The sequence below is a fragment of the Budorcas taxicolor genome, chromosome 22 (genome assembly GCF_023091745.1).
Source record: "Budorcas taxicolor isolate Tak-1 chromosome 22, Takin1.1, whole genome shotgun sequence".
Classification (NCBI taxonomy): domain Eukaryota; kingdom Metazoa; phylum Chordata; class Mammalia; order Artiodactyla; family Bovidae; genus Budorcas; species Budorcas taxicolor.
Genome location: NC_068931.1, coordinates 61,005,588 through 61,018,212, shown reverse-complemented (window position 1 = coordinate 61,018,212; position 12,625 = coordinate 61,005,588). Strand labels below are relative to the sequence as shown.

General features: G+C 39.4%; 1 protein-coding gene across 1 annotated transcript in view; it reads left to right on the top strand.

The window, feature by feature from the left end:
- The window catches only part of PIGN (phosphatidylinositol glycan anchor biosynthesis class N), a 100,352-nt gene that overhangs the window by 14,312 nt on the left and 73,415 nt on the right, over positions 1-12,625 (top strand). Inside the window, exons 6-10 of the mRNA XM_052660290.1 lie at positions 1,288-1,394; positions 5,465-5,589; positions 6,674-6,804; positions 7,951-8,067; positions 10,145-10,185. Coding sequence (XP_052516250.1) covers positions 1,288-1,394; positions 5,465-5,589; positions 6,674-6,804; positions 7,951-8,067; positions 10,145-10,185 — 521 coding nt within the window. The remainder of the gene's footprint in view (positions 1-1,287; positions 1,395-5,464; positions 5,590-6,673; positions 6,805-7,950; positions 8,068-10,144; positions 10,186-12,625) is intronic.

Genomic DNA, 12,625 nt, shown 5'->3' with positions numbered 1-12,625 from the left:
TAATATTCTGTCTAGGTTGGTCATAGCTTTTCTTCCAAGGAGCAAGGAGTTAAGCTTTTTTGGGGACTGGTAGTGGTGAGGATGAAGTTGCTATGGTTTACCAAACTCACCTCCCTGCTTCTGACTTCAGTTCGTAGGACAGGATCAGTGCCTTAACTGGAGACAATCCAATGGGACTGTTCCATTTCTTACAGTAATTTACAGCCCCACTCGGATCTTTACTTGGGATTTGAAGAATAGGATGGTTGAGGAGTGGAACCAGTATCATTAGAGCTTAGCTTGTCACTATTATAAGAGATTGTCATTATTTTGTTATCTCTCTTCCTTATGACCTTTAAGAGGCTATCTAACTCAGAAATTCACTAAGTTGATTAGATCCTTAATAAAATCTTATAAGTGATTAATGTATTTGTTGACCCTTTCAAACTGTTTGGCAATTATCAATATTTTTTCTCATATATTGAGAAGAATGCATGTATTTTATGAATGAAAGAATTGAAATATTTGAATTTTCTTCTTGGTTAGGGAATTTTGTAAAACAGGTGATTTAATCTGATTGTACCATCCCTAGATGCCCAAATTCTTTGAGTAGTTTCATCCTTACTTGAAGGCAAACTCCGTTGTTTACTTTTATGCTATTGTATACTAACTAGCGCTGTGATTTTTTTTCTTAGCATTTTAAATTACAGCTTATTTGTATCTGCCAACAAAGGTCTGTCTAGTCAATGCTATGGTTTTTCCAGTGGTCATGTATGGATGTGAGAGTTGGACTGTGAAGAAAACTGAGCGCCGAAGAATTGATGCTTTTGAACTGTTATTGGATAAGACTCTTGAGAGTCCCTTGGACTGCAAAGAGATCAACCAGTCCATTCTAAAGGACATCAGTCCTGAGTGTTCATTGGAAGGACTGATGCTAAAGCTGAAACTCCAATACTTTGGCCACCTCATGCGAAGAGTTGACTCATTGGAAGAGACCCTGATGCTGGGAGGGATTGGGGGCAGGAGGAGAAGGGGACGACCGAGGATGAGATGGCTGGATGGCATCACCGACTCGATGGACATGAGTTTGAGTAAATTCTGGGAGTTGGTGATGGCCAGGGAGGCCTGGCGTGCTGCGATTCATGGGGTTGCAAAGAGTCAGACACGACTGAGCGACTGAACTGAACTGACCTGTATCTATAAAACTGGAAAATGTTATTGGGAGAACAGAAGCAACAGCATACGTTCAAGCATACACCATGGTCCATGGCAGATCATTAAAATTTTTCCCTAAAATTTCCTCTTCAGGTGACTCTGGAAACCATATTTTTACAGACAGTTACGATGCATCCAGTGAGGATTTTGGTGCCCACGATGTAACAAAACTGGACACGTGGGTTTTTGATCATGTGAAGGTATGTGCTGTTGGTGGCTGGCCTGCCACACACTAGATGTAGGTATTTGCCTCATGCAGTTGTCTAGTAGCTATACCTAATGTGCTGGAAACTGATTTGTTAATACATGCATCTATAGTTTTTTCTGCTTGGATGAATTTGAAAGTTCCTTATTGTAGCATACAATTTTGAAAAGACTGGATTCTAAGGAATTGCACATTCTACAATAACCATACAGATTTTTAAAAAATAATTTGAAAAAGTAAACCCTTTTCAATTCCACGCTTCTACAGTGAAGTGGGCCCTGGATGGGATTCAGGAACCCCACATTTCCTTCCTCATTTGCTGAATCACCCCAGAATAACCTTGCTGGTCTTTCGTTAACTACAGAGTCAGTCTCTGACAAGCAGTGATGTATGTGGAAGTCTTCTGAAGTTTCAAATCTAAGGCATTTCTTATAGAATACGGTAGATGTTTCGAATATTTGCAAAGAAAAATTAGATAAGCAAAAACCAAGTTCATAAGTTAATCCTAGTAAAACATTTGAGTCTCTTTAAGAAATAGAGGGTTTTTTGGACTATTTTTTAGTGACAATCCTCAGAGTTTCACCAGGAATCCAATAGAATTTATGTTTTCAAAAATTGTGACAAAATCTAAACTCTGGATATTGGCTGACTCCTATCTATCATTCTCTTCTTTCTCATCTCCAAATTGGAACTCATAATTCATCTATTGTAGGAGGCATTCACTGACTGACCTTTAGTGATTCTTATTTTTACCAGTAGTGTCTCTGGACTGACACTGTGGGCTTCTCCATAACACAGTCATTTTTTATTGTTTGTTTGTAAATAGGCAGTAGGTGTCTGCATATTTATCAGGAATTAAGTGCTCAATATGTTTTGATAAACCATATTTCTTTCCTTAGAATTTTTTTCCTTAAGATTTTGTTTTCTTACTTAAAGTGAAAGTGAAAATCTTCAAGTTAAATAAAATCTCTTTACAAAAATAGCAAATGATTTTGCTAAGTATCACTTCTTAATATAATCAATTTACATTAGTATTTGTTTCAACGCCCTTGCCTTCTAACTTCATAAACATAGCCAAAGATGTCCAGCATCATGAGTTTGATTCCTTGTGGACAGGCAGATATAGTTAGTGGCTATAGCTTTGTATAACTAGGCAGATATGGTTAGTGGCTATAGCTTTGAATAACTAGGCAGATGTAGTTAGTGGCTATAGCTTTGTATAACTAGGCAGATATAGTTAGTGGTTATAGCTTTGTATAACTAGGCAGATATGGTTAGTGGTTATAGCTTTGTATAACTAGGCAGATATGGTTAGTGGCTATAGCTTTGTGTAACTAGGCAGATATAGTTAGTGGCTATAGCTTTGTGTAACTAGGCAGATATGGTTAGTGGCTATAGCTTTGAATAACTAGGCAGATGTAGTTAGTGGCTATAGCTTTGTATAACTAGGCAGATGTAGTTAGTGGCTATAGCTTTGTGTAACTAGGCAGATATAGTTAGTGGCTATAGCTTTGTATAACTAGGCAGATATGGTTAGTGGCTATAGCTTTGTGTAACTAGGCAGATATGGTTAGTGGCTATAGCTTTGAATAACTAGGCAGATGTAGTTAGTGGCTATAGCTTTGAATAACTAGGCAGATGTAGTTAGTGGCTATAGCTTTGTATAACTAGGCAGATATGGTTGGGCAGTTACAGCTTTGTATAATTAGGCAGATGTAGTTAGGCAGTTATAGCTTTGTATAACTAGGCAGATATAGTTAGTGGCTATAGCTTTGTATAACTAGGCAGATATAGTTAGGGGCTGGCTTGATTCTATGCCTTTTTTTACCTTATTTCAACACTGCTATTGACCAGAAAAAAAAAATTCCCTATAATTTCATAAGATATGATAGAGGTATGTACATGAATCAGGTAACAACAAAAATATAAAATCATCCACAATAAAGAGTGGTGTGGAGGAGACATATAGGGACTGAGAAGACGTCTTTAGAAAAGTCCAATCTGAGCCGAACGGTTAGAGGAAGACTTTCCTGGAAAAGCCTAGGAAACATAGAAATGGTTGGGCCTGGATTGCACATAGAGCAGGGTGTCTCAGGCCAACAGCGTAATGATAGCTTGGGCTCCGAAGGAACCCTGTAATAGAGTGAAAATACTGCTTTAAAGCTAGCTTGTCTCTCAGTGAATGATAACGCCAGTAGGCAGCCCGGGACTGAGGCAGCCCAGGACTGAGGCAGCCCAGGATTGGCATGGTGGCTCCCCAGTGCCATTAAGACCCGGCCTCTGAAGTGTCTCTTCAGTCCTCAGAGTGTGGCCTTAGCTTCTGAGTCGTCTTACGACAGGAGATGCTGGAGTTCCAGCCATTATTTCAGTGTTTTAGGTCAACAGTACACAGAATTGAAAAGGACTTTGTCTTCTACTAAACTAAATTTATTTCAAAAAGACCTTAATAAATAGTTAAATTTATTTCAAAAGACACATTGTCTTTTGACTGAAGTGTTTGATTTCTGTCTCATTGGCCATAACCAAACAGGTACCGTGGGAGAGAATAAGAAACACGTAGGTTTTAAGTTTGGCGCACTAACATGGTCCCATAAAATCAGAAGCTTTACTTAGAGAACAAGGGAGAATGCATGCACTCTCCCCCAGTGCATAATAAATATTTAAATACAAAAAGGAACAAGTGCCTTTGAGCTAAGAACAAAATGGAGTTGGTGGGCGTAATTATACTAAATATTGGGAGTGGGGAAGAAGTTAAGAGTGTATTTCACATCTTGTGTGCAAAAGACCAATTTTTTAAAAGGCAATGGGAATCTTATCAGGTTGAGCTCTGCAAGATTAGTATTTCATGGTTTCCCAGATCGTGTGTCCACTTTTGAATGAACCGCACTTTTTACAAAGCTGAATAATATCAGTCATGAAACAGATTGTAAATTCGACTCCAATTCAATTGCTAAGTTTTGTTGTTTCTCGTCAGCTTTTCAATTACATCTTTAGAATATAAGTCCTTTCTCTTGAAAAACTTCCTGTTTCCATCTAGATTTAAAGTTTCTTAGGGGCTAATTAGAATGTATATGAAAGCTAGGGGGCCATTTAATGCTTTTAAGGATGATTATGTTTATTTATATTTATGTTTATTTATGTTTAATTTCATTTGTATTCCTTTTTTTTTCTTATTTGGAAATTGGTAGTTTCTCTAATGGCACCACTTATATTTTTTAATGTTTGTAATAATGAAGAGTTAGTCGAAGGAATACTTCAGGCTTTTATTGGAAAGTTAAATACCTTGTTAAAATTAACATCTTATATAGTTAAAGACTATGGGGTCTTTCATGGGGTCGCAAAGAGTCAGACACGACTGAGCGACTGAACTGAACTGATAGTTAAAGACATTTATGTGAATAATAATTATATATCTTGGCAGTCAGTTGACTTATTCAAAATAATTTAAAAGTACTTTCCATAGGTACTTGCTTACACATTCATGTGTATGTAAGTTCAGGATGAACCCTTTTCTTAGAGGGCTTTATGAATCCAGTTTATCATTGTGAAATTAATCATTTTTGAACTGTATTTCCATTCATTATGTGGCCATTTTTCCATCATACCTTGTGAAGCACAGATTCGAGTCTTGGGACAGTAGAAATAAGCTATTTGCAATGTTCCAAGTGAGAGATTATGGTTGAACTAGGGCACCAACACAGGACAAGAAGCAGGAAAACGTTTAACACTCATAAAGCGTTCCTAAATTGCTGCCATGAGTGCTGTTTTATTGTTGGCTCATGTCAAAATAGTTCTCCAGTATTATTAGAACTTCATGAAACTGAGATCCTGTTTCTATAATCTTTTCAGCCTAATTATAACACGGAAAATAGCTCACTTGTGTTTTGAATGTAGATGTCTGAACTGACAACTACTTTGTGTTGGTAGGTCCTGAGGGCAAATTTAAATAAAACAGGACAATTTAATTTTTTAGTTCTGTATAAGTTTAATTAAATGTTTTCATCAGAATTACTTTTTAAATAAAATTAATGAACTAAAAATTTTTAACTGATTTGTTACATATAGGAGTTCTTTCACGCTGCCAGAAACAACCAATCTTTGCTTTCTAAAGTAAACGAAGACAAAATAGTTTTTTTCTTGCATTTATTAGGAATAGACACAAATGGACATGCTCATCGACCAACATCAAGGTAATTTTAATGCTGTGTTTAATTTCATGGTTTTGAGGGAAATACCTGTTCCGTTTGAACTTTTAAAGTACTATAATGTACTTTCTTTGTAATGATCACAACAGAACTTATATTTTAAATAACTCTAAATTAGAATATATTCTAATTTATATGATATGTAGTATGATATTGTGGCTAAAATCACATGTGCTGTGACCACACTACACATTAATATAAGTAAAATATGTTCTGTACGTGTGTTCCATATTACTCACTTATCAAAGCAGAGAGAAAAAGATTATATTTTAGAAGGATTTTAATAAATTTTAAAACGAAAAGCATTTTTATTATGTTAATGTTTGTATCACAAAAAGATGTAACTAGCTGTTCCTTACGTTCCATTTAATCGGTGCTGTATCGAGCAGATAACAGTATGAAGTTTTGTACACCGTATTTCAGCAGCAGTCCTTATAGAAAACAGCAACTGTCTTTCTCACTTTGGCAGAGCATAAGATAGGAAGAATTCATATTATGCTTTTATTTTTCATTTTGGATTAGATTTAGATTAGTCTTAACTTCCAGTAATGAATACCTCATGCTTCTCATCTGTAACACAATGCATTGTCTTAAGTAATAAAACTTATACTAAACCACCCCTTGTGCAACTGCATGGAAAGCTTAAATATAGTTTGTCCAAAATGTGTTCTATCGTATCATAAACACACTAAAGAATGAAATTCTATAGTTGAAACAGTGATACTTAACCTGTTTGATAAATGTGTCAAAAGCAACATAGACATTATTAGAGACATGAGTTTAAAAGTCATCATTGTTGCATTTGAGACTTAGAAAGCGCTCATGGAGACCTATTTGCTAATCGATGCTTTAAAAAAATTTTTCTGAAAATGATTTCAGATTGTTTTACTTCTTTAAGAGAGGAAAAAGTTTTTAACAATCTACAGAGCTCTGATTTAAAAACATTAAGGTTGAAATCTAGAAGTATTTTAGCAGTTATTGACTTTATCATAAATTCGTGTTGAATAAATTTGATTTTGCCAAATTAATGTAATTAATATAATTTGCTCTTCTTTTTCTTTTTAAACAGGGAATATTCAGACAATATTAAATTAGTTGATAAAGAATTGAAAGAAATTGAGTCTACTGTTAAAGACTTTTATGGAAATGATGGGAAAACAGCATTTATCTTTACCGCTGACCATGGGATGACAGACTGGGGTTAGTCTGTCTCTAAGTGATGTATACTTTATGATTAAAGTCGTGGTGAATGTAGCTTGTAGATATTTTAGGGTATTGCAGAGGATTAGATGTCTTAGTATATACGAAGTGTCTAGCATATAATAGTATGCATAAAATGTTAGTGTAAAAAAGACTAATCTTACACAGTCTTTCTTTTAACTATGAAAGGAATATATTCTCATTTGACTTCCCAGGTGGCACAGTTGATAAAGAATCCCCCTGCCAGTGCAGGAGACAAGAGACACGGGTTCGATCCCTGGCTTGAGAAGATCCCCTGGGGTAGGAAATGGCAACCCACTCCAGCATACTTGCCAGAAAAGTTCCATGGGCAGAGCCTGGAGGGCTACGGTCCACAGGGTTGCAGAGTCGGACACAACTGAGTGTGTGCACACGTGCACACACAACACACAGAGGAACCCCCCTCCAAACTCACGTTTATCTCCCTAGAAGTAACTCTATGTGATGGCATAGGGCTGAGTTTAAGGTGGTGTCACTGGGGCACCTAGGGCTACTGACCTTGTCCACTAGAGGAGGCTGTCCAGTCTGCCAGACTCCAAAGGCAGACACAGTGTGCCCAGAGAGCAAGTCAAGGCAAAGCGGAGACTTGAGTCCCCGAATCACAGTGTAGAGTTCTGATGAGCGGGTCCCACTTTATAAGGGGGTTTGGGCTACACCAGCTAGGGTGGCCGGGAGGAAAAGCAGACCAAGACTGCTGCCCTCTTCAGAGCAGACCTGGCCTCGACCGCCCGCCCCAAACCTGGGCGCTTCCTCCCCAGAGGAGCCTCGCCTGCGGTTGCTGCCTTCGCGGCCACTCTGGTGGCGTCTCCTCCAAGCCTCCTCCAAGCCTTAGTCGTTGTTATCCTTAATCTTCTTTCAACCAGAGCCACTCCACGGATGTTCTGGTTTTTCTTTCTGCCTGTTTGTTGTTGATGCTCTGATTTGCCTGGAGAGTATTTTAAAACTAATTGTTAAATAGAGATGCAAACTTTTGGGAGTGTGGTGGTGGAAATTAGCTCTTTATGGGTCAACTCTTTACAACGAAATATTAAAAGATTTTCAGGGATAGGTTAATCAGGTATAAGTTCGTCTTTGTTACTCACATTGCTCGTTGTGTCTTATTTGTAGGCTCCCATGGAGCCGGTCATCCTTTAGAGACTTGTACTCCTTTTATCGCTTGGGGAGCTGGAATCAGGCTTCCCCAAAAAGTGTCGGCTCAGAAATTTGATGACTCATATTTGCAAGGTAGGAATGCTTACCTTTATTGTTTTTATGAATGTGACATTTTAAAATCAAAGTTTAATTTTTAAAAATGACTTCAAATTATAGCTTTCATTTTGTTATTTGTGACATTGCTATTTCTGTGTATTACTTTTGTATAGTTTATATTATTTCATTTATGATATTCAGTTTAAAATACACATTATTTGCCTTATGAAAGTTCAAATGTGCTATTCTTTTTTCACAAACCTTATTACTCTAGGACTCAGATTAAACCCTTGGCTTAGATCTTACCTACAAAGACTATCAATCAGATAAGCCACACATATGTCACAATTTATGTTTCAAAACTGGGCAGACTTTGCCCTGTCTCTAGTATTTTTGAAGGCCTTCTCTTACGCAAGCCTCCTCGTTTCTCAATCCATGATAAAAAGGAATTTCTTTTTCCTTGGAGTTCTGGTTATCTTGTAAGGTGAGGGTCTTTTTAGAATTTGAGAGCTTTTACTAATTGGACAAAATAAATTCCTCCCAAATGTCCTTCTCTGGATTAGTTGTGTCAACTCATTCAAAGTACTTGCTAAGAATACAGATTTTTTAAAATTTACAGATTTCTAGACCTTGTCATTAGATATTTCGATTCCATGAGTCTGGGTGAGGCCTGGAAATTTTCTTTTTAAAACCTTCTCCAGTGATGTGAACTCACAGCTGTATTAGGTATTTCTACTAGAAGACTTTTGGGTTTGTATAATAAAGTTTTCTTACATGTTCTGTCTTTTTTTGAATTTTTTGGAGATATAATTCTCATACTATAAAATTCATGTTTTAAAAGTGTGTAATTGAATTTCTTTTTAGCATTTTCACAGAGTTTTGCCTCTGCTATGCAATTTCATTGCTCTCCCCACCCCACAAAAACCCTTGTCTATTAGCAGTTGCTCCTCCCTCCCCTCTCCCTTGTATGTGTATAAACCGTATTCTGTTCAGTCAGCTTATGGGCGTTCGGGTTGTTTCCACATCTGGGCTATTTTACAGTGACGCAGCGAACCTTTCTATATGAGTGTGTCCTTTTATTTCTCTTGGATGGATTCCTAGGTGAGTAGTAGCAGGTCATGTGTTCCTTATGTTTTTTTTTTGCAAACTGCCAAACTGGTTTCCTAGGCAGCTGCGTCATTCTGTGTCCCTACACTCTGTGCTAAATAGGCTGTTTCTGTTGTTTAGTCGCCCAGGCGTGCCTAACTCTTTTGTGACCCCGTGGACTGTAGCCCGCCAGACTCCTCTGTCCATGGGATTTCCCAGACAAGAATATTGGAGTGGGTTGCCATTTCCTTCTCCAGGGGATCTTCGTGACCCAGGTGTCAAACCCGCATCTCCTGCTTGGCAGGCGGATTCTCTGCCATTGAGCCACCTGGGAAGCCTTTTAAATGGATTAGACTGGGTCCAACTAGAAGCTAGGTTAAACGGTATGTTTGTACTTAGGAAACAGAACTTTATTTTGGCAGTTGATTTCAACCCACTCCAGTATTCTTGCCTGGAGAATCCCCATGGACAGAGAACCCTGGCGGACTGCGATCCATGGGGTCACAAAGAGTCGGACACAGCTGAGCTGCTAAGCACATTCACAATTGGAATTAGTGGTGGTAGGAGCATCAGAGCTAAAAAATTTCACGTATTTTGCAAGCAGCTGCCATTACACAAAAAGAGAACAGCTTCGATTGACTACTGGCCGGCGGGCTGCCTAGTAATCTGGAGCGAGAGTGTCGCTGCGGCCGTGTGACAGTCGTCATCATTCTGCCCTTTGCTTCCATCTTCCTTCCTTAGCCTTTCGATGTTTTGAAGCAGTTATCCCCTAATGAGCATTTTGGAAGTTTAATAAACTATTACAGAAAATATCAAATAAATTTTATTGAGTTACTCTTTTAAAATTCTAGTTTAAAAAAGTTTGCAGCTCTGCCTTTTTAGTACCCTTGTGGTTCATACTTGGCTTAAAATCGACTGTCCCAATACTTTCTTTTTCCATTAACCACCTGTAATAATAAAATAACTTCTCTTGTTTTTTTTTTTTAAATTTTTAACATCAGCACTTATGTTTATTTGTATCTTTCAGAATGGAAGTTGGAGAACTGGAAGAGACAAGATATTAATCAGGTATTCATTATATTTAATCATGTTCAAATTTAATTTTCTGTCTATAAGAAGTTTAGAACAAAAAAATCTGGGAAACAAAATTGTATTAAAGATGATAAAAGATTTTTCTAAAACATTTCAGTTACTAAGAGAACTCCTGCTAGTGTGAATATTTTCACCCCGAGTAATCTTTTTTGGGGCTTCCCTGGTGGTGCAGAAGGTGAAGCGTCTGCCTGCAATGCAGGAGACCTGGGTTCAGTCCCTGGGTCAGGAAGCTCCCCTGGAGAAGGAAATGGCAGCCCACTCCAGTACTCTTGCCTGGAGAATCCCGTGGACAGAGAAGCCTGGTAGACTACAGTTCATGGGATCACAAAGAGTGTTTCTTTGGGCAAAATAAAGCAGCCTCAAATAAAACTGAAAGGCGAAGACTTCCTCCAAGTAACACTGGCTAATTACAGAATTATTATGCAAACTGGAGTGTGCGTGCCTGTCACATTTGTGTGACTTTTGTGTGACTTTTGTGTCGCAGCTGCCTTGCTCAGTTGCTTCCGGCACAGATCTGATGGAACCCTGTGGTGCGCGTCTTTCCTCTTGCTATGTCAGTTGCTGTTTCCTTTTTATTAACACAAGTTTTCTCTTTAATTCTATCCCAAAATTTTTACAAATGCAGTGGGAAAAAAGTGACAGGAGTATACAGATTAGAAACCTGACATTATAGGGATCCTTACACTGTAGGGGACCGTACATAACGGGAAAATGCCCGCCAATCTAATGGTTAGACCAGCAGCGTCACCTGTAGATAGGAAGCACAGAATTTTCTTGTTGAGGATATGCTATGCAGATAGCTGTCTGCAAGTGAAAGGCATGGTATCGTCGGTGTGTGTCCTCCAGAATGGCAGGAATATCTTATACCTCCTCCAGATCACCTCACACGTTCACCTCAGAAGCTGGCTTTCCTTACTGTGGAGGATAAACCAAGGCCTGGGGTCTCATTTTCAGCTGTGTGCTTACAGAAGCCTTTTCTCTCTCAGCATATTAACAATGGTCTTATCTCTCCAGATGAATGCTTATTACCCAAGCTAATGAAAATGTATAGAATTGGATAGCAGTCTATTAATTTGCAATAAAAACCACTGTCAGAGGGATAGGAATATCTTGAAGTTCATAAAATAAGAGCATGTATTATTTATAACCAGACTGGATCATAATCAAAAGCTGAATGCTCTTACTCTCTGAACACTGCTTCAGACCTGCATTAGATGAGGGTCTGTACTCATCCCTTCTGCCTCTGTCGTCGTGTGTCTGCAGCATGTTTAAACACTGTGCAAACGTTAACACTAACACTCAGCATTGAAGTATTAACTTTAAACTTCGTGTGACAGCTATCATGGTGAATAAAAGGAGACACAGTCCCTCTCCTAGGAAGCTCATAGTTTAGGAATAAGATAAATTTTACATTTATCTTTACTTATCATACAAATAAATGCGGTGATGAGTACAGCAGAAGAGGTCTGGGAAGCGATGAAGGCGCAGAGCAGATCTGTCTGGTGGGCTGTGTGGTCAGCAAAGGCTTCCTGAGAAACTGCGGCCTGAGCCGAGACTGAGCCAGGGCAGGAGGCGGGAGCTTCTCAGGCCAAGGGGCAGCGTGTGCCCAGAGGTCTGGGAGGGGGCACATGGCATCTCAAAGGACCCTGAAGACGGTGGTGTACAGAGCATAGCACTGTGGTTCAGTGGGAGGCGGAAGGCAGACACCGGACCGTGCAGGGCCTCGTGGGCCTCTGGAGTTCATCCTTAAGTTGGGGGAAGCCCTCCTAGTGTTTGCAGCCTGGGGAGGTGCGTGATCTGAGCTTTTACCACAGGGTCGTCTCTCTGTTGGAGGACAGTTCAGAGGCCAGCAGTGGAGGCTGGGGAAGGAGAGGGTGCACTCAGGCGACCAGGAGTGTTGTCGGTTTTCTGTGAGATGGGGCTTGGTAAAGAGGACATAGATCGTGAAAGTGAGACAGACTGAGAGCCTAGGACGAAACTCCAACTTTAAATGAGGGCTTGAGAAATCAGCTCTGAATGTTCATTGGAAGGACTGATGCTGAAGCTGAACCTCCAATACTTTGGCCACCTGAAGCGAAGAGCTGAGTCATTGGAAAAGACCCTGATGCTGGGAAAGATTGAGGGCAGGAGGAGAAGGGGACAACAGAGGATGAGAGGTTGGATGGCATCATCAACTCGATGGACATGAGGTTGGGTGGACTCTGGGAGTTGGTGATGGACAGGGAGCCTGGTGTGCTGCAGTTCATGGGGTCACAAAGAGTTGGACTGAGCGGCTGAATGAACTGAACTGAGAAAGTAGAGACTGGAGACTCTAATGGTGGGGTTACAGAGACCCAGAGCGGGTGGTCTGCACAGTGCCGCGTGGTCGCATCATTATAATCACAGCAGCATCTGCGGCTGCTGGTTAGTGTGGGAT